This window comes from Bos indicus x Bos taurus, chromosome 6 (assembly GCF_003369695.1).
Source record: "Bos indicus x Bos taurus breed Angus x Brahman F1 hybrid chromosome 6, Bos_hybrid_MaternalHap_v2.0, whole genome shotgun sequence".
Lineage (NCBI taxonomy): Eukaryota > Metazoa > Chordata > Mammalia > Artiodactyla > Bovidae > Bos > Bos indicus x Bos taurus.
In genome coordinates this window covers 93,176,453-93,203,052 of record NC_040081.1, presented here as the reverse complement: position 1 = coordinate 93,203,052, position 26,600 = coordinate 93,176,453, and the positions used below count along the sequence as shown (strand labels likewise).

General features: G+C 36.7%; 1 protein-coding gene across 3 annotated transcripts in view; it reads right to left on the bottom strand.

The window, feature by feature from the left end:
* BMP2K (BMP2 inducible kinase) overlaps positions 1-26,600 on the bottom strand; it is a 123,321-nt gene that overhangs the window by 11,935 nt on the left and 84,786 nt on the right. For 2 of the 3 annotated variants that reach the window (XM_027544849.1, XM_027544850.1), the window contains 6 exons: positions 23,378-23,538; positions 18,908-19,092; positions 17,702-17,800; positions 16,717-16,901; positions 15,803-15,960; positions 9,287-9,397 (listed from right to left, as the gene is read on the bottom strand). In XM_027544849.1, the coding sequence (XP_027400650.1) occupies positions 9,287-9,397; positions 15,803-15,960; positions 16,717-16,901; positions 17,702-17,800; positions 18,908-19,092; positions 23,378-23,538 (899 nt within the window). The remainder of the gene's footprint in view (positions 1-9,286; positions 9,398-15,802; positions 15,961-16,716; positions 16,902-17,701; positions 17,801-18,907; positions 19,093-23,377; positions 23,539-26,600) is intronic. The other variant, XM_027544851.1, reaches the window with a different exon arrangement.

Below are 26,600 nucleotides of genomic sequence, written 5' to 3'. Positions count from 1 at the left end.
GTCAACACTGCTTTCCAAAACACATTTGTCACCTACTTCCTACTCTGCCTTTTGTCAGCTTCTCAATGGCACCCCACTCCAGTACTCTTGCCTGGAAAACCCCATGGGCGGAGGAACCTGGTAGGCTGCAGTCCATGGGGTCGGTGAGAGTCTGACACAACTGAGCGACTTCACTTTGACTTTTCACTTTTATGCATTGGAGAAGGAAATGGCAACCCACTCCAGTGTTCTTGCCTGGAGAATCCCAGGGACGGGGGAGCCTGGTGGGCTGCCGTCTATGGGGTCACACAGAGTCGGACACGACTGAAGTGACTTAGCAGCAGCAGCAAAGTTGTATTGATACAGACTGTGTATTTCTTTGTTGTAAAGCGCTATACAGATCTACTTTTTAAACTATCAGTATGGATATAAATTTGTGGGGATTTCCACTTACCATTTTTAAAGCATCTTTACAGGTTTCGATATAGTCCATTAGTAATTCTGATAGAGATGTAATAAAATATTGTATAACATTTAACTATAAACCTATAGAATGAACCTCTAGGTTGTTTCTAGTTATTCTGGATTTTAAATAGAACTATGAAAGTGAAGTGAAAGTGAAGTAGCTCAGTCATGTCCGAACCAGGCTCCTCCGTCCATGGGATTCTCCAGGCAAGAATACTGGAGTGTGTTGCCGTTTCCTTCTCCAGGGGATCTTCCCAACCCAGGGATTGAACCCAAGTCTCCCACATTGCAGGCAGACACTTTAACCTCTGACCCACCAGGGAAGCGGGGGTGGGAAGCATGTTTTTACTAATAATTTCAATTTAGTGATTTACTGTTATTCCTTCCTTATGCATGTTTAATACACAGCTAATAAAGTTAACCTAGTTACCAGGTTAACTGTTAACTACTAAGACCACAGCTAAATCCTCTGGTCTGTTCCCGAGGGAACACATATTATCATATTACAAGAGAATAATACAGTAATAACAGGCTCTGTGTATAGGACTACTGTAAAGTAAGGACTTAAAATAGTGCCTGACACAAAAGCACTAAAGTGTTTAACTGCCATCTCCAGGACAAGGCCAAACTCAATAATCTCACACATCATACTCCAACTTCCCACCTACTTCTCTGGACTCAATGGTTGAAGACAGACCTAAATGAGAGGAAGAACAGGGAGAAGATACAAGAGGGTGCAATTCTATGGATAATTCAAGAGTGACTCTGGTCCAAACAAATCACCAGGCAAACAAATGTATATTCACACACCACAAGGGTACATTTCGGATCCTGGAAACATTATCTCTGGTTTTTAAATAGCTATAGTTAAGAGCACAATATAGGAAATTGAAAGGAATGCTTTCAAAAAGAACATGAAAAGACACATGCAATGATCTATACTAGCTTTATGGCTTCAGGTTACATTTCTGCAAAGTATGGGCAACTGGGGAAATTTCTGGTTGGTGTAGACAGACTGGTTTTATTTCTTTTATCGTCACCTCTTCACAAAACTAAAACAAGCGATCAAAAATATTTTCCAAATTCCTTTTTCCTCCCATATGATCATAACCCACCCTGACCCTGCTGAAATGTTTCTCTGCTTCTTCATCCTTCCATTCCTTCATAACCTAGTGTGGAGACAAGAGCAGCAACAGGCCTCTCTGCCAGCATCCTAAGAGCAACGCAAATACTAAGCATCATGAAGCCCAAAGTTAAACACAAGTGGTCACTGCTCTGCACCACCCCTTGCTAGGGAAAAGGTAAATTCCAAAGCTTCAAGTTTCAACCATCCCAGGTAAGGTTTTACTCTCTGTAACAACAGCCATCTACTTAATTGTCCTCTCTTTGATGCAAAACGATAAAAAAAAACTGAGAAAGAAATGGAAATTAAAGGAGGGAGAGATAAATGAGAGATTGGGATCGACATATTCACACTACTATATATAAAATAAATAACTAATAAAATCTTACTGTATAGCACAGGGAACTCTACTCAATACTCTGTAATGGTCTTTATGGGAAAATCTAAAAAACAGTAGATGTATGTACACGTGTAACGATTCACTTTGCTGTGCAGCAGAAAGTAACACAACACTGTAACTCAAATACACTCCAATAAAATTTTTTTAAAATCATTTCAATATATTCTAAGACTTTTAGTCCTGTTCCACAGGCACAAAAGACTCAAAATAAGAATTACCAAGTTATAAAATTGGTTACCAACTGTACAATTTACAGTACTTTAAAATGTAACTTATAGCTGAGTGCCATCAACTTTTTCAACCCATTTCTTTGCCTAAACATATTCCTGTAATTAAAAAAATTCAGATATTCCTACTGCTTGTTCTTGGTGCCAGATTGCTTTTTCCAAGTTGTTAGAGCAAATATTACACATTTGATTTGCTATAAAATTTAAATCAGGATTATTCCACTGCTTAAGTTAATTTCCCAAAAGGACAGCCTAAATATGTTGCTTTATAATTCAATATATCCCAAATCCTAATAATCCCTTTACTTACTGAGATTTGTATGATTAATGTAAAAATGGCTGGTTTTCAGGTAGGAAGAAGGGGAGTTACAGTATTTTTAATAACCACCAGGAACATGTATTTAAAGCATAAACAAATGTCTACAATGTGTTCAGTATCACATCTCAGTTACATTCTTCTTCATTAACTGATATCAGTAATACACTGTAAAATGTCATATACTGACTAATTTTTATTTTGGGCTCTGAGTAGCACAGTCTTCTTTGCTTAAACTAAATATAGTAGATTTGCTGGCTTCCAGTCAAGGTACTTTTTTCTCCGCTTTGTGCCTTGGAACTACAAACTGTAAAAATTTCAGCTTTTTGAGTAATCTTCATCTTTTGAGGTTGGGTTTGATTACTGGAACCATCTAAAATCTGACTGGAGCCCAATCCTGAAAAGAGGGTGAGTGACTAAGACAGACAGGGCAGATACAGGTAAAGTATGAAGAGCAGCAGTGACTCTATAAAGTTAAACTCTCATGTGGCATATGAACTTGTCTCCTCGGGGAAATTCCGTCCATGTATTGGGGGAAAAGAAACCATGGAAGTCACCGAAGTATCAACAGAATCAGCGCCTACTGACACATAAATTCTCACTGCTTTATGGCTTAATTATGCATCTCTGTATGAAATGTCAAAACAGTAATTCAAAGCTAACAAACCGTGCTTCAATTATTTAGTACTATGCATAAAATAACAAGTATTTACTAAGTAAGTTAAATACCAAATTAACCATTTGGCAACTGCCCATATCAAAATATACAGCATACTTCCCTCCCTTCATCAAAGTGTCATTTGATGACTCAAGTTCTCATTTGGAGTCAGGTATGACTTATTGTTTCAGTTTCCTCATCTGTAAAGTAGGGACAGCAGTAGTGTCCGCCTTAGGGAACTGCAGCAGAGATTAAAGCGAGAGTACAGGTGAAGAGCTTGCAACAGTGCCGGCACATTGCAGGCGCTCAGTAGAGGGCTGTCTTATTGTGCTGGCTTACACCATCATTTCATGAGTATGGAGTACCTACCACACACTGCTAACGGTCCTGAGAAACCAATCAGAGAAGATAGTAACTAATACTGTCCTGAGTGCGAATGAAGTGCCGAGGGGTTTTCACACATTCTCTTAACTCCCCACCATTTAAGCTCCCACAGTAACATTAGGGTGAAAATGCTCTGTAAGCTAGCTCTGCTACAATCTTTCCCCTTCAGCCTTATGAACCACGTCTTCAAAAATGTTCCCCTTGCTTTCTATGTCAGCTTACTGTCATGACTTCCTACCATTTTGAAGATACGCCACGTTACCAACCAATGCTCATTCCCTGGCTTTCTCGTTTCTCTTCTTGTTTCTTTCTTTTGGTGATCTTAATCCTATTTCATAATTTCAACTATATGTTGAAATCAAAAAAACAAGAAGAGATTTTTAAAGACAAGTCCAATCTCTTTTAACACAAAAGTAATTTGAAATTAGAGAAAAGCTGAAAGACCTGTCCAAGTTTAAGGCCGATGACACTAATCTAAAACTCTCTTCTGTAAATCCTATAAACTACCAGGAGAATATCATCACCAGCAAACATTCAGTACAGCTTAGAACCGACCCCTTTCAAAACATAACCACAGGCTTGCCTTACGTTTCTTTTGTATCCCCCTTTACAAACCTATGCCTGAACATTTTTAAAAAAGAAACAAAAAACTAACAGAATGAGAATGATATTGCTTCTATTTCAGCAAACAGTGTTTGTTGAACACTATCATAAATATCTTAATCATACAGGGCTTCCTTGGTGGTTCTGCTGGTAAAGAATCTACCTGAAATGCAGGAGACCCTGGTTTGATTCCTGGGTCAGGAAGATCCCCTGGAGAAGGGACAGGCTACCCATTCCAGTATTCTCGGGCTTCCCTGGTGGCTCAAATGCCAAAGAATCTGCCTGCAATGTGGCAGACCTGGGTTTGATCCCTGGGTTGGGAAGATCCCCTGGAGAAGAGAACGGTTACCCACTCCACTATTCTGGCCTGGAGAATTCCATGGACTATATTGTCCATGGGTTCACAAGGAGTTGGACACAACTGAGCGACTTTCACTCACCATAGGGTTAAGTTCTAGAAATACTATAAGGCTTTATCAACAAATGAAAGCACATACAACTTTACAAAATCCATGGAAGACAGACATCCAAAAAAGTCTCAACTTCCTCACATACGGAATGAGGAAATAAAGGCAATAATGGAACTTACCTGATAGAGCTAAACATTTATAAAATCCATCTTATCTAGTGAAAACTCAAATATTAGGGTATGTGATAGAAAGTTTATATTAGATTACCAAAGTACACTTCAATAGTGAATTCATTCAACAAGGTATTATACAGCATGCAAAGATATGATTAATTCCTAACTTCAAGGAACTTATCATTCATTTAAACAGTTGCGAAAGTGTGTTAAGTTGCTCAGTTGAATCAGACTCTTTGCAACCCCATGGACCATAGCCTGCCAGGCTCTTCTGTCCATGGAATTTTCCAGGCAAGAATACTGGAGTGGGTTGCCATTCCCTTCTCCAGGGGATCTTCCTAACCCAGGGATTGAATCCAGGTCTCCCACATTGCAGGCAGATTCTTTACCATCTAAGCCAACAGTTGTGAAAAACACATACTAATCTGATTCTAGTGATCTGGAAAATGACTGAACAAGGTAAAAACTATTAAAAGATTCTGGAAAACAAGCTTACCTAAACAAATGAATTTAAGAACATGAATTCATCTATTCCAAGCTTGAATTTTCATAAAAAGATATTTCTAGGTATTAAAATTTCAAAGACATCATGGTCTTTCAGTGTCCAAAAGAGGATTCCAAACTCAAAAGCTAAAATTTCTCAATTTTCATAGACTTTCATACAGTTTATTAGTATTTTTAAAACAAAAAATTTATATAAAGAATGAACTCCTAGTTAATGCCACACTATATATACATTATATATATATATATATATATATATATTTTTTTTTTTTTTTTTTTTTTTTTTAATTTCTTGACTGAGCCACATGACATGTGGGATCTTAGGTCCTCAACCAGGGATCAAACCCACACCCCTTGCATTGGAAGTGCGAAGTTTTAACCCACTGGACTGCTAGGAAAGTCCCAATGCCACACTATTTTAAATAAATATTGCAAATGTATTCCTAAATCACATAAATGAACCTTTACATAAACTGTGTCTTTAGTTTTATATATAAACTAATATATATATTTTATATATAAATGAATATATATATTTTATATGTATAGTTTATATATAAAACTGCCTATATATATATATGAATAATTTTAAAAACTTAAAATATTTAGAATACGTCCAAACCAGTGTGAGGAGAGGGGAATATTTGCATCTTACCATTCATGTTACCACTCTTTTAATCAGGTTTCCATCTTCGAGAGGACAGTTCTTTTACTTATAAAGCAGGTGGTACTTTTTAATCATATAAGAAGCTTCCAGTTTCAAGAAAATTTTGATGTTCTTTTCCTTGCTATCGGATTATAGAGGATGAATGGCTTGAAACTGCTATTGTAATTACATGCCTTCTGTTGTCTCATCATTTAGGGTATAAAGGAGGGGCTGTAAGACTTGGAATTGGAAGCATACTGCCTGCCATCATTTCTCAGCAATTTATCCCACCAGACTCAAGGATTACTGGATTAGAAGGTTTTATCAAAATCTGTACAATTTCTCAGAACACGAGCCAAGCAACAAGGCCTGAGTATAAGAAGAGAATCATACTAGAGGTGGGTAATATTTGCCAGCCAGATTAAAAATGCCATAGAACTGACATTTCTATTATGTTACTCCTCTTACTGTAGGTTTTTATTTAGAACAAGACACTTGACACTTGGGAAATCAAGATGGTGGAGAATTAGGACATGGAGTTCACTTCTTTCCACAGTACATCAAAAACTCATCTACAAGTGGAACAATTCACACAGAACAGAATATATACTGAACACTGGTTAAAAAAAAAAAAAAGTCATGCAACAGTTTCATTTTGCTATTTTTACAGAACAGAGTTTAGCATCAGACAGAGCTGGATTATAAACTATCTGACCTTAGGCAAGTCACTTGCCCCCGCTTCAGAGCCTCAGTTTCCACTGTGTGTATACAGTAGTATACACACAACAATAGTAACCACTGCTGACACTCTAGAAGAAGAAAATCCTTGATCTTCAAGAATCAGTAGAATCTACAAGTTCTAATTAGAACCTGAAGGTAGGGAGCATTCCAAGGAAGTGCTCAAAATTAAAGACTGTGCTTGATTTCTTAAAAGTTGTTCATACTTATTCATTATAGAATAACTTCATAACTCATATTCATATGTGGAGAAATTAAGAGCATCAGCCATGAAATTAAAAGACGCTTGCTCCTTGGAAGAAAAGCTATGACAAACAGACAGCATATTAAAAAGCAGAGACATTACTTTGCCAATAAAGGTCCGTCTAGTCAAAGCTATGGTTTTTCCAGTGGTCATGTATGGATATGAGAGTTGGACCATAAAGAAGGCTGAGTGCTGAAGAATTGATGGTTTTGAACTGTGCTGTTGGAACAGACTCTTGAGAGTCCCTTGGACTGCAAGGAGATCAAACCAGTCAGTCCTAAAGGAAATCAATCCTGACTATCCATTGGAAGGACTGATGGTAAAGCTCCAGTACTTTGGCCACCTGATGCAAAGATCTGACTCGTTAGAAAAGACCCTGATGCTGGGAAAAGTTTGAAGGTAGGAGGAGAAGGGGATGACAGAGGATGAAATGGTTGGATGGCATCACCGACCAGATGGACATAAGTTTGAGCAAGCTCCAGGAACTGATGATGGATAGGAAAGCCTGGCGTGCTGCAGTCCATGGGGTCACAAAGTCAGACATGAATGAGTGACTGAACAACAACAACAATTTCAAGGAAAAAACTTAAAAAAAAAAAGAATCACTAGACTCTAAAGGTATAAATGATACACCTCATCATGGCTTATATAATGATCCAGCATTTGGACTGACAATCTGTAATAATTTATGTTTCAGTAAGTATTTGCTATATACCATGTGAACTTTCCCATCCTTAAATTCAATTTAACTTCATATTAGATAACAAGATCCAAGAGGTAGGTTAAGGTTAGGGAGAGTAAAGGAAGTTCACCAAACCTAATTAAAAATGAAATGCAACACAAGAAATCCAGAATTTCATTGACAGAACTGTTCAAACTCTGTATGTTTCAGAAGTTGAGGGTGTTTATTAAAATGAGATAGTCCAAGCTGTAACTCACAGAGTCACACATCCCATGTTAGTATACAAACTAACAACCATGTCTCAGGGAGAAGGAAAGCTGGGTGCATTTCAAGACCAGGAACAAATACCATGCTTTTAACAGATATGTATATATGTATACTGTACTGAATACTGGTAGTGAATGCTTTAATAAAAATACAAATGGCACTGTTAAAACTGTCCTTGGTGGAGGAGCAGCTTCATAACCTGGGTCTACACTTTATGAAAAGATTTCATTCAGTAGTTAATTAGCTTATTATTATTGGAACTCTGTACTACTACTAGCTGGATAGCAGCTACAAAACTTACTGAACACTAAGATTTTGGAATTTAGTAGTAAGTAGTAAAAATACTATTTAATAACATACCAATAACAACAGCCACAACAGCAACCAACACGGAGGAACTTTGTGTTTTCTATAAACATGCTCTCATTTAATCCTTTCAATAATCTCATCAAGTATCTACTATCATCCCCAATATAAGATAAAGAAACCCTCCAGGAAACACTCTTAGTTACTGTGTTGTGTTCTGGATAACCAAATCTGAAAGGCCGTAACACTGCCTCGGTGCATTATCAGAAATCCTGAACACCTATATCTTATTTTGGTTTTATATTCACGTTTTTCTTTTGTTATTGCTCTCTCTTATATGAATTTTTCTAAATGGCTGTGATGAAGTCACATATGTAACTTGCCTGAGTGAGAAATAAACAAAACAGAACCAAAGAACATGGTCAACAATTACCTTGAATACATTAAACAAAATCTTTACCTTCTGGTAAAGCGTGATTTCTTCTACTGCACTTCCTTTCTCTAAGATTAAACTCAGTTTTTCCACTATAATGTAAGCATACACACAAATTCATTTATGCCAAAGTGGGATCCTATTCCATCCTTGTATTTTCAACAGTGTTAACTAGGCAATCACTTTGAAAATATTATTACAAGTATTCTTAAATGGTGAATAATAACAATATTTAAATTCTGGATTGAAATCAAAGAAGGAATAAGAAGAAAAGAATAGGTAATTTGTTACAAGTTGTGACAAACAGAAAATCACTAATACTTTTAAAATGCAGCTACAAGAGAGCATGTATCAACTAGGAAAATGGGATTTTTAAGCAAAAGCTAAGTATAAAAATGTCTTTAAAAGTATTTCAAGTATATAAAAGTGGAGACAGTTTCATGCATGAAAACAGTATCCAATGATAAAGGTAGAAAGAAAGAGTTAATATTCTACTACGCAAATCAGCATTTTTAGGTGTCAGCAAAAGGCAGATATTAAATAACCCAGTGGAAAAAACATTAGGAAAACTAGGATAGCTAGAGGCTAAAATAATTTTCTGTTCTATTTTCTGTAACTAACATCTGATTTCGACTTCGACTTTATAATAAGGGTTTTTGCCTTTGTTACTACTGTTGTTCTTGTGTGTTCTTTTTAATGATAGTGATGATGTTCCATATGTAACTTGCCTGAGTGGGAAATGAAAGGAACAGAACCAAAAGGATCCTCTGGAGGATGGTTATATGGAGCAGAAAGTGGCTCTACATTCTTATCTGAGGCTGCTCTTTCCTCGAGCCTGTCTGCAAAAATAAGATGAACAAAACAAAAAATAAAATAAAAACAAAATGATCTTTAAATTTTAAAAAAAGTGGCACACAGTACAAATAAAAGTGAAAATTAAGCAAAGCAACAGCCTTCTTGAAAAATATGAGATTCAAAGTTCATTTGTTTAAGTATCAGGGGGTAGTCCTGAGTTTAAATACGTATCTGTTTCTACAAAGGCAAGTTTAACAAAATAATCACAGTGCTAGATTTCACTAAATATAATTAACCTAACAAATAACTTAGGTTGACTTATTTAAACAACAGTTATCTTTTAACTTGTAACATATTAGGTCTGAAGTTAAACCCCAATTATTAAACAAAGACATATTTGGCAAACTTTCTCTAAAAATACACACAGAAAAAAAACAGTCATTTATTCATAAAAGAGATAAATCATATTTTTCAATAGCAATAAAATATAATTCACTGTATGTTAATTTGTGTTACTGTTCATTTCTCATATTACTTGGTTAAACCATCCTCATACATACAAATATATAGACATTTCTCTACTAAATTAAAAGACTTAACAGAATTCATTTTTTCCATTCAATAAATAGCTGAGCATCTAGTATGTGCCAGGCACTGTTCTAGAGCATGGGCATACAACAGCAAACAAAAAGAAGACTCCTGCCCTCATGGAGGTTACATGCTAGCATGGAAGAACGACTAATAAGAAAGAAACACGAGGAATACCGACTTAAAAACAAAGTGAGAGAGAAATATGTAGAGCACGATAAAAGGAAATAAGGGAGCAGGCACAGGTTGCAGTAATAAATAGAGTGAATGGAGTGATGCCAACAGGTGCCTGGTGAGAAAAGATTCCCAGGAGGTGGAAGTGGATTCCTGGGAAAGAACAGACAGGCAGAGAAAGTGCCAGAGCAGAGGCTCAAAGGTAGAAGCAGGTCTGGTATGTGTGAAGATTTAGTGTATCCTGATTCCCTAGTAGTGATTATTTTTCCCTGCCCTTAAACTCTGCACAACCCAGGCACTTTATCAGTTGACAACTTCTGGATTTCTGTAAAATGTCTCTTTATCCTCTGATTCCTGATAATCAGATCCACTCTACCCTTACAGATATTTTAAGCATTCCCAGGACTATTCTTTTCATGTTTGAGGAATTCTGTGGGTAAACTGGCTTCTTCCCAGGCCAGGTGGCTCAACAGTAAAGAATCTGCCTGCCAATGCAGGAGAAGCAGGAGACATGGATTCGATCCCTGGGTCGGGAAGATCCCCTGGAGAAGCAAACAGCAATCCACTCTGGTATTCTTGCCTGGAAAATTCCATGGACAGAGGAACCTGGTGGGCTACAGTCCATGGAGTTGCAGAGTCAGCCAGGACTAATCGTCCGCACACATGCGCACACACACACACAATGGGTAAACTATGCTGATTTCATGTGAGTTCTAAGGGATGGCAGGAGGGGAGGGGAAATCCAGATCGAATTAGACTTCTCTAAAAAGACTATTAACTGCAGAGTGAGGTAAAAAGCCCCAAGTTAAAGCAGCAATCTCTTAGGACAGCGCTTCTCAAATTTAATGTGCATTCTAAACACCTAGGGAGTTGTTAAAATGCAGATCAGACTGGGTGGTTCTGCAATGGATCTTGAGATTCTCAATTCAACAGGCTCCCAGATGCCAGGACACTGCTGGTCCAGAGAGTGCAGGTTTGAGAAGACAAGGCCCTAAAGTCTAAGGTATTTTGAAAATACTTAATTATTGCTATGGACAACTGACCCTTGGAACACCTTTATGATATAATTATCAGTTTTATGGCTAAAACTAAGTCTATTAATATACACATGAAACTTCAGGTTGTTTAAATTTTTACTTAAAATTTTGAATGAAACACTAATATTTTAAGGCAACAAACCTGACAACTGATTTATGTACAAATAAAACTTTCAAAACTCAAGAGGTTATTTTCAAATCCAATATAGAAATAGAAAGCAATGAAAATTCAATTTAGATGTTCTTTTTCAAAATAGTCATTGTATCCTTAATTCAGGAAATCAGTAACAAATGCTGTTTGTACTATGAAAAAAATATAAAGGCTACCATGTAGGAGTAATATTTTTTTATATATGGGGTCCCCACAATTTAAAATATGAAGATACTGTTCTGTACAAAGTTCATGTATCCAATTATTTCAAAACAGGAAGCAGAATAAACTCACTATCAAGTGAATCATGTTCTCATTGTTCCACAAAATAGGATAAATTTTTCCAAGAAGGATTTTTTTTTTTTAATCATTTAGATTTCTAAAGTTCTCATGATAATCTGAATCCCAGGGCACAACTATGTATAAATAAAAACTAATGAAATGGTATGTAGAGTTACTTTTCAAATACAGTCACCCCTAAAATGTATTTAAGCTCCATTTTCAAAGAACTTTTGTTTTCTTTTTCTGAATTGTTTTCTTTTCATTAGAGTAAAACTTAAGCTTGATTTGTAACTTACCTCTTCCTGCCTTCCCAAAATATTTGTGCTGAATGAAGACAGCATTTTTTCAAGAATTTTAATAGATACAGATGGCAAAAATAGACAATTTTAAAATTTTAGAATCAAATTATATTCCATAATATCATCAGAAAAATGAATATACTCTAAAAAGTTAATTCAACAGCTTATATGGATGGATAATGGCTTGAATAGCCAAAAGGTTAAAGAATAACATTTAAAAGTAGAGTCATCATCTGATACTTTGACACCATTCTAATATGCCTGAAAAGTTCTGTTATTCTGCCCTAAAAGAACAGCAATAGGTCTGAATCAGGTTAAAATGGTGAGAGGTAATGTTTTACCACAAACTAACTTTATATACTGATACTAATATCTACTTCATACTGTGGCTTCAGTCAGAGAAAAAAAACGCACATTCAGTAGAATACGCAAAGGAGCCACAGACTTTAGTTTTTTCGACTCTTCCTTTTAGTTATTTTGATGCAATTTTAAACAGAAATAAACAATAAATCCATAAACAAGAAAATATATCAAGTACTACTTGTAATTAATGTGTAGAGCTATACGACTATTCAAAGGCAAGTTAAATTTTCCCAAAGCAAACACCCATATTCTAATTAGTGCTTAATGTATTAAAGATTATGACAATTAGATTTCTAAAGTTAACATATGAATCTGAATGTTTTGATACAAAAGACCATGAAAAATACAAGTTTAAATTTTAAAAAAATATTGAGACTAGCTTTATTAATAATGCTTAATTTCAATGTAATATTTTGGTCTTAAATAGGAACAGGTTAAAAATCCCAAACCATAAATACTGTTATACTGAAAGCAAAAGCAAGAAGATTTTGACTCATATTTTATGTTAACTCCCTTGGCCAGGTGGATTCCACTGTTTTCTTAAAAATGATTAAAAAACGGGTTTTTAAATTACCAATTATGAATATCTTAGAATTGTAACATCTCAAAATTTTAGAATTACTGCCTGCAAAATACAAGTAGAGTATTTCCTAGACAGTACATCTTTTTTCTTTTTTTTTAAAATAAATAACCACATACTATTTTAAAAATAAAACTTCAAATGGCAATGTTTTATTCTGAACAATCATTATATGGGCAATGCCAGTATTTTTAAGGTCCAAACATAAAAGTATTCAGTTTCTCACTGGAAAGCTTTCATAAGCCAAATATAAAAAATCTTTAAAAAGACTTTGAAAATTTGTTGATAAATATCTGTGCTGATAAAAAAGATAAATTTGGCATTTCATATTCATTGGTAATTTATTTCTTCAATTTGGAAAATGTTGATAGAGACAGAGGAACCAACCAGTAATGACCAACAATCATTTTCCACTACACCATTAGTGTATTGAAACTCAAGGTTCTAGAAGAGATCCATCTGTGTAATTTAAATCTTATCAAGTAGATCAAATCTTAGATACCTTATTGCTTGTGAGTGAAAGGAGTGCTAACGATGACTCAGCTTTACAATTAAGTCAAATGCGGGAGGAAATCTTTCTAAACTATATTCTATACATTACTGATTTCTTCATAAACTTTATTAAAGACATTTCACTTTTTTTGAAGCCCATTACTGTGCCTATCAATTATTAGAAGCTTCCCTGGTGGCTCAGTTGGTAAAAAATCTGTCTGCAATGCAGAAGACCTAGGTTAGATCCCTGGGCTGGGAAGATCCCCTGGAGAAGGGAACGGCAACACACTCCAATATTCTTGCCTGGAGTAGTCAATCTCTTTCCATGCTGTCATAAATCACTTCTGCTGTTGACATGTTTGCCCAAAAAACCCCTTCCATTTGTTTTTTTAATTGCCAGCTGAGAAACCTGACAGCTTAGATATAATTTTTAAATGATTTTTATAGAAAAAATAACCTCAGAAATAAGACCCCAAAGACTTACACAGAAGGTAAAAAAAGTGGAAGTGGCATTTATGGAGTGCAGACTATTGAACCTTCTTGACAACCCTATGAGATAAGCATCATTATAACCAGTTTAGAAATGAGCAAGTGAACAGCAGTTAAGTAACTTTACAGAGTTACACCTAGTTAAATGGCACGGCCAGGTATCAGAATTCATGCTTTCTGCTGCTATGTGCTAACTTAAGTAAATCATCCTTGTGACAATGAGTTCAATAGCTCAGGAACCATCTAGGCGGTTTTCCAAATGGCTGAGTTGTTTCCAAGTCTGACCTTTAGATAAAGTTCCTCCTGCACTTTCATTTGGAACCTAATATCTTTTCATAACTAATACTGCAGTGAACTCTCTCTTTGGCATACACATGTATACAAATACAAACACAAATTACACATGTGAGCAGACCTTTAAGTTTGAAAGCAAATATTTAGCTGGTTAAGAGTTTTACAAGCTAAATCCAATTTTTATGAAGTATATACCTGTATGCCATTCCTGCCTGTGCAAAGTAACTAACACGTGGTGTTATCATCAATTCTAGGGAGCTTAGAATAACATTTTTATGAGGTATAGAATAATGTGAATACTTTACCCATTCCATAAACTGATTGATGTTTTTAAAACAGTGTGGACAGGAGTTTTCACCCAAAGAGTAGAAAATACTGATTTAGCAAACCTTTATTACTATCCTGCTTAGAATACATTAAAATGAATACTTTAATTTTATCTTTTGCTTTAAAAATAATCCTATAAATTACAATGATTGGTTACCCCCTATATCTCCCTACCATCTCTCTAAAGGAAAGAGATACTTTTCTTTTTTAAAAACCCTGCTTTTTAGCCAACTCAACATAAATTGTAGGAAAAATGCCAAACAAAAAATGTTGTGGTTTAAAAATAATTTTTTTAATGAAAAAATGTAAATTGGTTTTACCAAAGTTAACAAACCTTTATTAAAGGCTCAGAACTCATTTTTATATCTGTATTTAATCAATTTAATTTTTCATAATCATATAACCAATAAGTAAAATACAAATTTAAATTCCAAACAACTATTCTTACATGAATTCAGGGCATTTATAAACTTTAACATAAAATATATATCAATTTGAAACAAAGTACTTCACCTAATAAATGTTCTCATAAGGCCAGCTATCGAAAACAAAATAGAAACTAGGAACTGTAACTAATGACCTTTTCACATGCAAAATGGGGAAAAACACTTGGCACAGGCACTCATGCGCACACACACACCCAAGACTCAGAGAACTGATCATTAAAATTTCAGGAGCGAGTTTTCACTACTGTTTCGCAAGCTCCTCAAAACACTCCACATATCTCTTTTCCAAAAAATAATTTCTAAAATATGTACGGTGAGGTTTGACAAATGTATTAGGTAGTTTAATAAAAGGCAATGACTGCAAGTAAAAACATTGAGATATCTGATATAAGATGGAAAAGAATTTATTTCACTTTTGCCATACCAGGATAACAAAGCAGCCCTTTTATGTCACCACTCATTCAAAGGGCATTACAAAACATTAACATAATGTAGTAGCCCATGTTTTCTTTCAGGCACTTTCAAAGGGCATCTCAGACCCACAAAATCTTCTAATGAGTGTGCAAGAAAACAGAGCTGCAAAATGATTAGTAAGGCAAGATACTAATGTCTCCCTTTTTATTTGAACATTAACTTTCCATTTTTTGGAGGTTTCTGAATTAACATTCAAAGATATACAGTATTTAAGTGTTAGGAATCAACATATTATCAGTAATCTTAGGTTTAATAGCTACCATCAAGCAACTGATTTCTAGTGCACACAAGATAGTATGATAGTATATGTAAAAGAAGATGGCCTGAATTTTGCCCTCAAATGCGCAAAAAGAATTTTCTCTTTACCATCCCAAAACAGTCTTTGGCCTTGCTGAATAATTACAGAGCTGTTATTTTACTGTGAAGCAAAATAAGCCTTCAAGTGTCCCTTACTTGATCTGAGAAGGTCAAATTCTCTGTCCAACAGTTCCTCTTCTGTTAACTTGGAGAAATTGTCCTCTCCAAAAGGATTCCACCCTGACATATCAGGTGGGTTACTGATGTTCTTCTGATTTGTCATATTTGCAACTGCCTCTTTACCAGCAATTGACCTAGAGTAAAAATTAAAAGACGAAAAAAAATTATAACTGAAAACTTTTAAGTGTCCTGGTTCATACTTTATAAATACTTGATAAAGCAAATCATTTTATTATGATGGAGGTGGTAGATAAGGACATGCATTGGGAGAGGGACCACATGGGATTTGAATCACCTCCATAAAGGTCACTAGCTGTTCACCCTTGGGCAAGTTCCTTGACCTCTGTAGGTCTCAACTTCCTCATCTGTGAAACAGAAGAAGCAGTATCTACCTCATAGGGTTACTGAGAAGATTAAATGATTTAATACATGTAAAGCAAAGAGAACATAAATAAGTAAGCCTTCAATAAATATTAACTATTATTATCAGAGTGAATAAACCTTAAAGTGAAAATCAGCTGCCATAACAAACAGTACCACTCTAAAATCACTACTTAATAAAGTGATTTTATGCCCTGGTTGTGCTGAGACACCACAATAGCTTTGCTTTTGACAATAATTTTCCTTTTCCTTTTCTTAGCCTTAAATGCTGCTGGATGTTGCTAAGCCTTATCTGCAGATAGCAGTTAGCAGAATTAACAGATGAAAATGGAAAGGAGGACAGAGACGCACAGGGACCAGAGGAGAGGACTAGTAAGAGAAAAGGGGGAACTCGAAAAAAAGATGGGCTCCAAATTCAGGAGCCACTTGAATTGATGAAATGACTCCAACTCCATGATAACACCCATTCCCACAATGATTTCCTTTGTATTCAGTGGAAAAATACTTGCCTATTGGCACTATAAGAGGAGTCCATCATGGGTCCAACCTGAGCTGGAAGTGACGAAGAGTAGGACACTAAGGCTGGGGAGAACTCTTGAGGGGAGGTGAGATACTCTGGTGATGCCTGTGGTTGAGACTGCGGATGCTGAGCGAGCATCTGCTGCTGCAAGAAAGCCTGCTGGTACTGCTGCATCTGAAACAAAACATGCCATCATACAAAACAACGCCCAAGGGCACTAAGCACCATCAGCAGTGCACCTATTTACTTCAGTGCCCCTATTTACTTCACTCCTTCCTTTTAACACTGGCAACAAATCAGAAACTGGAAAATCAACTTTTATCTGAAGGAGCAGCTTCTGCAGAACACTACAACAAGGTAAAATAAATCTATTTAAGAAGCTGTTTAACTGGACTTATTGTAGTGATCATTCTGTAATATAGACACACAACAAATTATTACATTATCTACCTGAAACTAACATAATCTTATGTCAATTATACCTCAATTTTTAAGAAACTGGAAAGTTAGGCTCACCTAGCAGGATTCAAAAATTCTCCTTTAAATAGTTTAAGAAAAAAACAATACAGTAGTTTAAAGTCACTTGGTATGGTGGTTGCTATAAAAAAAGGTCAAACTATTTCTCTGAAGCAAATGTAATTTTCCTTTGGGCTTCCTTCCTTACTTTTTTTTATTCAACAGACATTTGTCAAATGAAAGAAACATATGACAAGATATCCTGGGTGAGCAGTCATCTCCTTATACTATGAGATAAGAGAAAAATACTATCAGTCAATTATGATCTGCCAAATCCAGGTTCAACCCAATGTAAAACTGCTTGAGCATACATAACTGGCTTTGATAAAATATACGTTCATTAATTAACTTGAGTTAATTCTGAATTATTAAATTCTAGAAAATACTATTCACACTGTGAATCCCAACACTGGAGTGTATACTCCAAAAGCAACCTCTGAAAGTTATGTAACACTTACCATTGCAGGATATTGTGATGCAGAAGGTTGTGGCTGATACACCGAATGCACTAACAACTGCTGCTGAAGCATCTGTTGCTGCTGCACTGCATGCTGATACTGCAATTTGAAAAACAAATTCAGTAATATTACTCATGCCACTTTTGTCCCATAGCCTTTTATTCTGAAGTATTGATCCTACCGTAACAATGACTTGGGTATTCAATAGTCAAACACTAATGTGAAATACCTATAATCAGTAAGTGACTGGAACTTACATCTGCTTATTGGAACTGGTTTCAAAATTATCAATGCAACATAATAGATTCAACTAAAAGCAACTTCCAGCACAGTTTAAGGATGTCTGGAAGAAACCTAAACCCATTTACTAGTTGATGAAGACCCCTGAAGTGATTTGTCTGCAGGAATTATAACGGTAAATTCCCACTCTCCTCTGTCTCCCCTTCAATGATATCTTCTGGCCATCCAATGGCACCCCTATTTAACTCCTCTTCACTCTGGGTCTATCAGTCAAGAGCAGACCACAAGTACACCCATAAGAAGTGTTATGCATACAATTGGCTCAAAAATAGTTCAGGAAATGATAGAAAGATGATAACAACAGCCATTAATTTAAAATAGCTTAGTGACACTAGAAATCTGCAGGTTCTGATGAGGCAAAGGACAAAACAGAAGTCAAGGTCATTTTTTTCTATGTCCCTTCTAAATGCTGACCCCCATACACCTACACACATACATAACACACACATAACCCAACACAGGCAAAAAAAGAAAAATATAAAAATAAGAACAAGAACCCAAGACAATGCTACCTCTGAAAGCCTAATACCACCTTTTCAACAACATTATTAGTCTATATATATATATATATATATATATATATATGAACTCAAAAGATACTGCTCATCATAAACTGCAGTACTTTTTTGTGGTGCCAAATGACTGGGTGAACATTCTTTGCTTCGTAAAGCCAAAATGCAGCCTATTTCCACAGAGCATTCTGAAGTATCTCACAGAATGCAAATAAAATGCATTTTCTTTAATAAGCAGGAAACTGAGCAAACTGTTTATTTCAGTCCACCGTTTAACGCACCCATGATACAAAAGGGAATTCACTGCTTTTTACAATTGGCAAGAATCTCACAGCTATATAAGCTATATATACAAAAGATACAGATACTTCTGCATCTCAAGTAACAGAATCACCTGCTGCATATAAGCATCCTGAAGAAGCTGCTGCTGCTGGTGAGGATGGCGGTGCTGCAGATGAAGCTGCTGCAGTCTCCAGTCTCCCTGCTGTAGCTGCTGAAGGACTCGATGCTGCTGTGGAGGCTGCTGAGTGGGCCCCTGACCCAGTAAAATCTCAGGGCCATTTCCAGGTTTCAGTGGTCCTAAAAGAGGTTTTCAAAAACTTATATGAATATAATCATGATTTCAAGGGGGTAGGATGGATAGGAAAATTGGAACTGAAATACATACACTATCACGTATAAAACAGATAACTAATGAGAAGCTACTGTATAGCACAGGGCACTCTGCTCAATGTTCTGTGCTGACCTAAATGAGAAGGACGGCAAAAAAGGGCCGATGTATGTATAGGTAGAGCTGATTCACCTCGTTGCATAGCAGAAACTAATACAACACTGCAAAGCAAATATACTCCATTTCATGGAGTAAAAATGAAAAATACTCATGATTTCAATAAAATGGTTGGATTTCAAAACACTCATTTCAGTAGTCATTAACCAAGGCATTATATCCTTATTTTATAGAAACTTCCATATGAATGTAGTCTAAATAGATTATTTACTATAGCAAAAGAATTCATGAAAGTTAATTTGGACAGTTACAACTCATGAACAAGTCGCTATCTTAGAAACACGTCATTTTCCACTCTCTCTCCATGGACACACCAGCCAGGCCAGTTTGAAACGTTCCACATTTCTCAACTGTATGATGAGTCTGAGTCTGCATCCTGAGTCTGCGTGTTTGCTGACAGGATTCTCTAACCAAAATGCCAGTTTCCACACACTGCAACTGTTGTTATCCTTTAAAATTATCTCAAATCTCTCCTCCTTGTTCTTTCATCTAAAGCTTCCACTTGGTTTTATAACATTTATTTCCGCACTGCACACATTAACTGTTTACATGGCTATTTCCTAACTAGTACCCCTGAGAGATGGGGTGAAGTCTTATTATTTATTTTAGCGCCCCAAAGAACTTTTTAAATAACAGATATTCAAAATTAAATGCTACTGTAGAAAAATCTACTAACACTGGCTCCTAAATAGGCATTTATTTATAAGCTTTATAAACCGTACCATAGGAAAACCCTACAAATAAACTTCGGAAATAACCTAAAGAGGATGAAATACACAACTTCAAAAGAGGAAATGACGATAATTTCTATATTCTCTTCCAACAAGTTACTGTAAATTCATATGTGACTATTCAATCCTAAGGGGGAAAAGGAGGGAGCATGCAAGGAGAAAGAGAAGAACTCTTTCTCATCAATGTTAATGTCCTCAAACCTCCATAGGCCTTAAATACAGCATCTCTATGAAGATAGTTTTATGACTATTTCTAACTCTTCTAAAGAAAAGTTATGACCAACCTAGATAGCATATTAAAAAGCAGAGACATTACTTTGTCAACAAAGTTCCGTCTAGTCAAGGCTATGGTTTTTCCAGTGGTCATGTATGGATGTGAGAGTTGGACTGTGAAGAAAGCTGAGCACTGAAGAATTGATGCTTTTGAACTGTGGTGTTGGAGAAGACTCTTGAGAGTCCCTTGGACTGCAAGGAGATCCAAGCAGTCCATCCTAAAGGAGATCAGTCCTGGCTGTTCATTGGAAGGACTGATGTTGCAGCTGAAACTCCAATACTTTGGTCACCTGATGCAAAGAGCTGACTCATTAGAAAAGACCCTGATGCTGGGAAAGATTGAAGGCAGGAGGATAAGGGGATGACAGAGGATGAGATGGTTGGATAGCATCACCAACTCAATGGACATGGGTTTGGGTGGACTCTAGGAGTTGGTGACGGACAGGGAGGCCTGGTGTGCTGCAGTTCATGGGGTCGCAAAGAGTCAGACACGACTGAGCGACTGAACTGAAATGAACTGAACTCTTCCAATTATAAGAAAATGCATGTTTCTTTTAATTATTCTTGAAAATGTTTATAAAATACAAGGAACCTGTATGCACCTTTGGCCACGTGATGCAAAGAGCCGACTCATTAGAAAAGACCCTGATGCTGGGAAAGACTGAAGGCAGGAGGAGGGGACGACAGAGGACAAGATGGTTGGGTGGCATCACCGACTCGATGGACATGGGTTTGAGCAAGCTCTGGGAGACGGTGAAGGACGGGGAAGCCTGCCATGCTGCAGTCCATGGGGTCACAAGGAGTCAGACATGACTGAAAAATGACTCTTAAAATTATAAGAATATGCATGTTCCTTTTAAATTATTCTTAAAAGTGTTTATAAAAATACAAGGAAGCTCTATGCACTATGCATACAGATTTATGCATAGCTCTCCAAAGTTTATTGTTGTTACTGAATCTCTAAGTCATGTCCCACTCTTCTGTGACCCCATGGACTATAGTTGGCCAGGATCCTCCGTCCATGGGATTTCCCAAGCAAGAATACTGGAGTGGGTTGCCATTTCTTTCTCCAGGGGATCTTCCCAATCCTGGAATCAAACCCAGGTCTCCTGTATTGGCAGGCAGATTCTCTACCACTGAGCCACCTGGGAGGCCCCCGCAAAGCATACTAAGTTTATAAAAAATCAAGCTGTAGAGAAGTGTATCAAGTATGAATGCATTTGTATTTAACCCAACATGAATTTTTTACATCTGTGTTGACACATGCAAAAACACAAAAAGGACTGGGAGGAGGTACACCAAACTGTTGCTAGTCTACTCCAGGAAGAAAAAGAATGGAGATATCTACAGTTTTCTGAATATTACTTCTTTGTATGAATTTTTTTTTAATTTTATTCATGTGTTACTTTTATGTAAGATTTAATGGGAAAAGAAATCTTAAGAGATGTATACATATGGGGGAAGGGGTTTTTTTTCCCCAACTTAAACTGGAAGCATGTAAGAAGAAGTACTGCCCCTGACATGGGGAGACAAGCCTGACACCCCTGCATGGAAGATTCTCCTGATAAATGTGAACAGTTTTACAGAACAGCAGCATCAGACAAGGCTATCCTGTGACAGTGATGGATCATGACAAGCCCACTCCATAATCATGTCTCAACACTGGCAAAATCAGGAACACTGTCCAAATCACAAAAATGACCAAACTTCTCTCAATCCTGGTCAATGTGACTGAATGCTGCTTCATTTCCAAATGAGGCTTTTCCATCTCTCCTTCTACATAATGATATTATATCCCTACCTCCCCCAAATTACCAAAAACAAGCCCAACCCCTTTCATAAGTCTTTTCAGATACCTTCTTACTGAGATACTCCCACAGATTTCCAGGGTATCTGAGTAATAAAATTTATTCAAATATAAGTGTGTTCCTAGTGGTCTCTGGCTGAAGGGCTGAAATAAATGATAAGTAGCATCCCCAACCCAGAAAGGTATAAAAAGGGAAATTAACATTGAATGCTTACTATGAAACAGAATTTTCCAAGATACAATACACCTTGTTATTTACTCTTTAAAACAGAATAGCTGTTTTCCCATTTTACAGAAGAGACAACAGTGAAGCTAAGAAATGGTAAAACGGGAATGAGACATAAAGACTTCGTATTTCCCTATTTTCCCTTTTCAATAGAATACTCCTCCGTCGGGTATACCTGATCACCACAGGCATATGTGACATCAGATAATATACTGTCTTCTTGAGCATATATTTTACTTAATAGTAGTAATAATAGTTAATAGTGAACATTTCTGAAGGACATATTACATGGCAAGCATTACAATGAGCAGTCATTTAATCTTCACAGCAATCCTATATTTTCATAATACATGTTACTAAAAAGCAGAAGATACAGGACTGAAATTCAGGTTCACGAGACTCCACACGTGGGTTTTTAAGCACTGTGTGTGAGTGCTCAGTTGTTTAGTCATGCTCGACTCTGCAACCTCATGGACTGCAGCCTTTCAGGCTCCTCTGTCCATGGAATTTTCCAGGCAAGGATACTACACTGGGTTGCCATTTCCTACTCCAGCAGATCTTCCCAACCCAGGGACTGAATCCACATCTTCTGCATCTCCTGCACTGGCAAGCAGATTCTTTACCACTGCACCACCGAGGAAGCCCGTTAAGAATATCCTAATTTAAAACATACTGGTTGAAAACAATTTTACACAAATGCTTTGTAAGGCTAGAGTTTCAAATTCTTCCTTTCCAATATAACACAAGAACTTTAGTATCAACTTCAAACCCTACTAGTTGATGATGACTCTAGGGATGAGCAAGTTGTAAGCTTTTTGTACCATACTTTTATACTGCCAGTAACTTAACATTGCTGAGAACATTAGGAAAATAACTAACAGAGTTTATTACACATTAGTAGCTTTATGTTTTTTAAAGTACTATGTAATATACCTGCTTCACAATAAGTCTGCCAATAATTTACACTGCTAAGTAACCAAGCCATAAAAGGTTTATGTAAACCAACTATAAAGGGGACGAGGATGGCAGGGCTGTATTACCTTTTGGTCTGTGATTACCGAATTCACCGGGAGCAGGGACTTTAACAGGTGTTGCTGAACTTTGAATGGTCAGCACACTGGGAGTGGCAGTAGTAGAATTGGCCTTTGGTCTCTGCCTTGGTGCAATTGAGGTTTCTGTTGGTCCAATGGTGTCTGTTATTCTACAACAGAAGAGGACATGTCATTCCAAATACTGGGATTATTTCTAACTTACTATTTGTTCTATGAAGCATCTATTTCAGCAGGTGCATATTTATTATTATTGATGATCATGTTAGTCCTCTTGGCTTCTTCCTAAGTCTCATTATCAAGTATTAAATGTTAATAAAGATAAGGAAGTAAATGAAATAAAATGAACCAACTTCCTCAAACCAGATTGCTTCCACTCATAGTCTGCCACTGAAGCTGGCAGGAAAAAAAGACCTCAGGATTGCTCTTAAGGAGATAAAATAAACACACAGAAGCCTTCTCAGTAAGGTTTTAGACAAAATTGAGAGCCAACTTTCTAAACCAGTCAGAAAAATAAAAATAAACAACAAGTAACAGTCTTCCTTAGCTTGGACTCGGCCTAAGAAAGAAGGAATATGCCCTAGGGCACATAAAACAAAAGAAACCAAAACTTGTAACAGGTGGAGCTACCGGCTCACCTTCATCTTTTTGAATCTTTATCGTCGCTTGACTTAAAACACTGAATGGAAATTATATAAAAGTTTTCACACTAGAACCTAGTTTAGGTCACAGATTTGAGTGGTTAAATGGAAATCAGGAAACACTAAATATAATCTGAGAAGACACTTCTTTTTCCAAAAAAGCCACAAAAAATGTTTAACTTACGTAATTATCAACTCTGCTTTTTATAAATTCAGTACAAAAACTCATACTTTTTAATAGGTCTAAGTTCATTTTTCAAAAGGACTGCAATAAAATCTCTTTACCAAGTTCCCTTAGCACATTTTCAAATGACCTGACACTTAAAATTTCTGCGTATGAATGATTCGTCAAGGAGACATCTGCGGCATGTAGAGAAAGTCCTGTCTACCTTACTAAGCTAAGTCACTTCAGTTGTGTCTGACTCTGTGCAACCCCATGGACGGCAGCCCACCAGGCTCCGCCGTCCCTAGGATTCTCCAGGCAAGAACACTGGAGTGGGTTGCCATTTCCTTCTCCAATGCATGAAAATGGAAAGTGAAAGTGAAGTCGCTCAGTCATGTCCGACTCTTGGCGACCCCGTGGACTGCAGCCTGCCAGGCTCCTCCATCCATGGGATTTTCCAGGCAAGAGTACTGGAGTGGGTTGCCATTGCCTTCTCCCCTGTCTACCTTAACAGACCTATAGATCTGTCTACTGCACAGATTTGTCATTTTCTCCTCTATCTGTAGACACCACAAGAGGGAGCCCTGTCAACAACTATCTTCTCAGAAAGAAAGGAAGTGAAATTGAATAGAAAGACTTTGGAAAATCATAGAAACACATTGCATACGGGCAGTTTTCTGAAAATAGTATTTATGTTTTAGACGGAATGCAGATGATACAATGAAAACTGAACTAAACTTAAGGCAATAAAAGATCATATGTGCATATAACCAATTATCTCATTTAATCTAAACAAGTATTTATTGAGTTCAAATTATGGATGTGGCAGGCACTAAAGCCCATGCTATACTCTCTAAACTCAAGCAATCTGGTGGAAATATTATATACAGTCTTTCTATTGTCTAACCATTCTTTATTCAGGGGTAGTATAGGCAAAGCCTCATCCTGCCTTGTTCTGATTTTATTATAAATCACTCCACAGAGGATTCACAACACACACAAGCACAACAAACCTCTAAAAACCATATCGAAAAGCTGTGCAGACTTCCCTGGTGGCTCAATTGTTTTAGTCTAGCGTTGCCTAATTTATTTCCCTAATGCAAAGAATTGATGCTTTTGAACTGTGGTGTTGGAGAAGACTCGAGAGTCCCTTGGACTGCAAGGAGATCCAAGCAGTCCATTCTAAAGGAGATCCGTCCTGGGTGTTCTTTGGAAGGACTGATGCTAAAGCTGAAACTCCAGTACTTTGGCCACCTCATGAGAAGAGCTGACTCATGAGAAAAGATTCTGATGCTGGGAGGGGTTGGGGGCAGGAGGAGAAGGGGACGCCAGAGGATGAGATGGCTGGATGGCATCACCGACTCGATGGACATGAGTTTGAGTGAACTCCGGGAGCTGGTGATTGACAGGAAGGCCTGGTGTGCTGCCATTCATGGGGTCGCAAAGAGTCAGATACGACTCAGAGACTGAACTGAACTGAATGCACCAGTATCTATTATACAATCACTGTTACTGATACCCTGCAAACATGACAGTACCCAGTCTTCAAAGAATTTATAGTCTCCCTAGGAAGATATGGCACATGTTCATGAAAATAAAACACAGAAAAAATAATTAGCACTAACACTAGTAATGTCAAGAGTTCGACAGAGGAGTTATTCTACCTTTAACCTAACTTGGCTAGAGAAGGCTCAGGTGAGAACTGGAGGTACAAAAATAAATACGACTTAATCAGATAGTAAAAGACATTAAACAGCCTGTGAAAAAAATGGGAAGAAAATGCCTAGATGAATTAGGCAAAGTGAAAATACAAATTTAACTGAAATGAAAAACTGAGTAATTATTGGTATCAACACTGCTATACAACCTCATTTGCACTATTGTAGTTGACACAGAGCTGATTTTTCTTTTGTTTTGCTTTCTTTTCTTTCCTGCTCACTAACCTGAACAATCTTCCTAAAATATAAACTCCCTCTTCTCTTAAAATCCTTCAGTGTTTCCATCTGCCAGGACAGTGATTCTCAACCCTGCCATCCTGAAGATACAAATCATATAAGTTTCACATGTGTAACAGTCCCAAGAGCAGATGCAAATTTGGGAGGATGGAAAGGAACTTTTAAGAAGTAAAACAAAAAGTTCACAGATTGAAGGTAGGGCAGGCAGATAAAAGTTTTAAAACTTCATAAAAGTTTTAAAACATGTAAATAATACTGGCTATTTAAAGACTCCCCTTCTTCCCCTCATTGGAATACGCCTTTTACATGGAAAAAAAAGATTAATTTTTTACCATTTATAATTTTTCAAGTTCTTTACTGATACTATCAATAAAAAGTAAATTTATATTATTGACCAGTAAGGATCAATGAACCCTATTATGTAGTATACATAATATATAGTTTAACATACTATG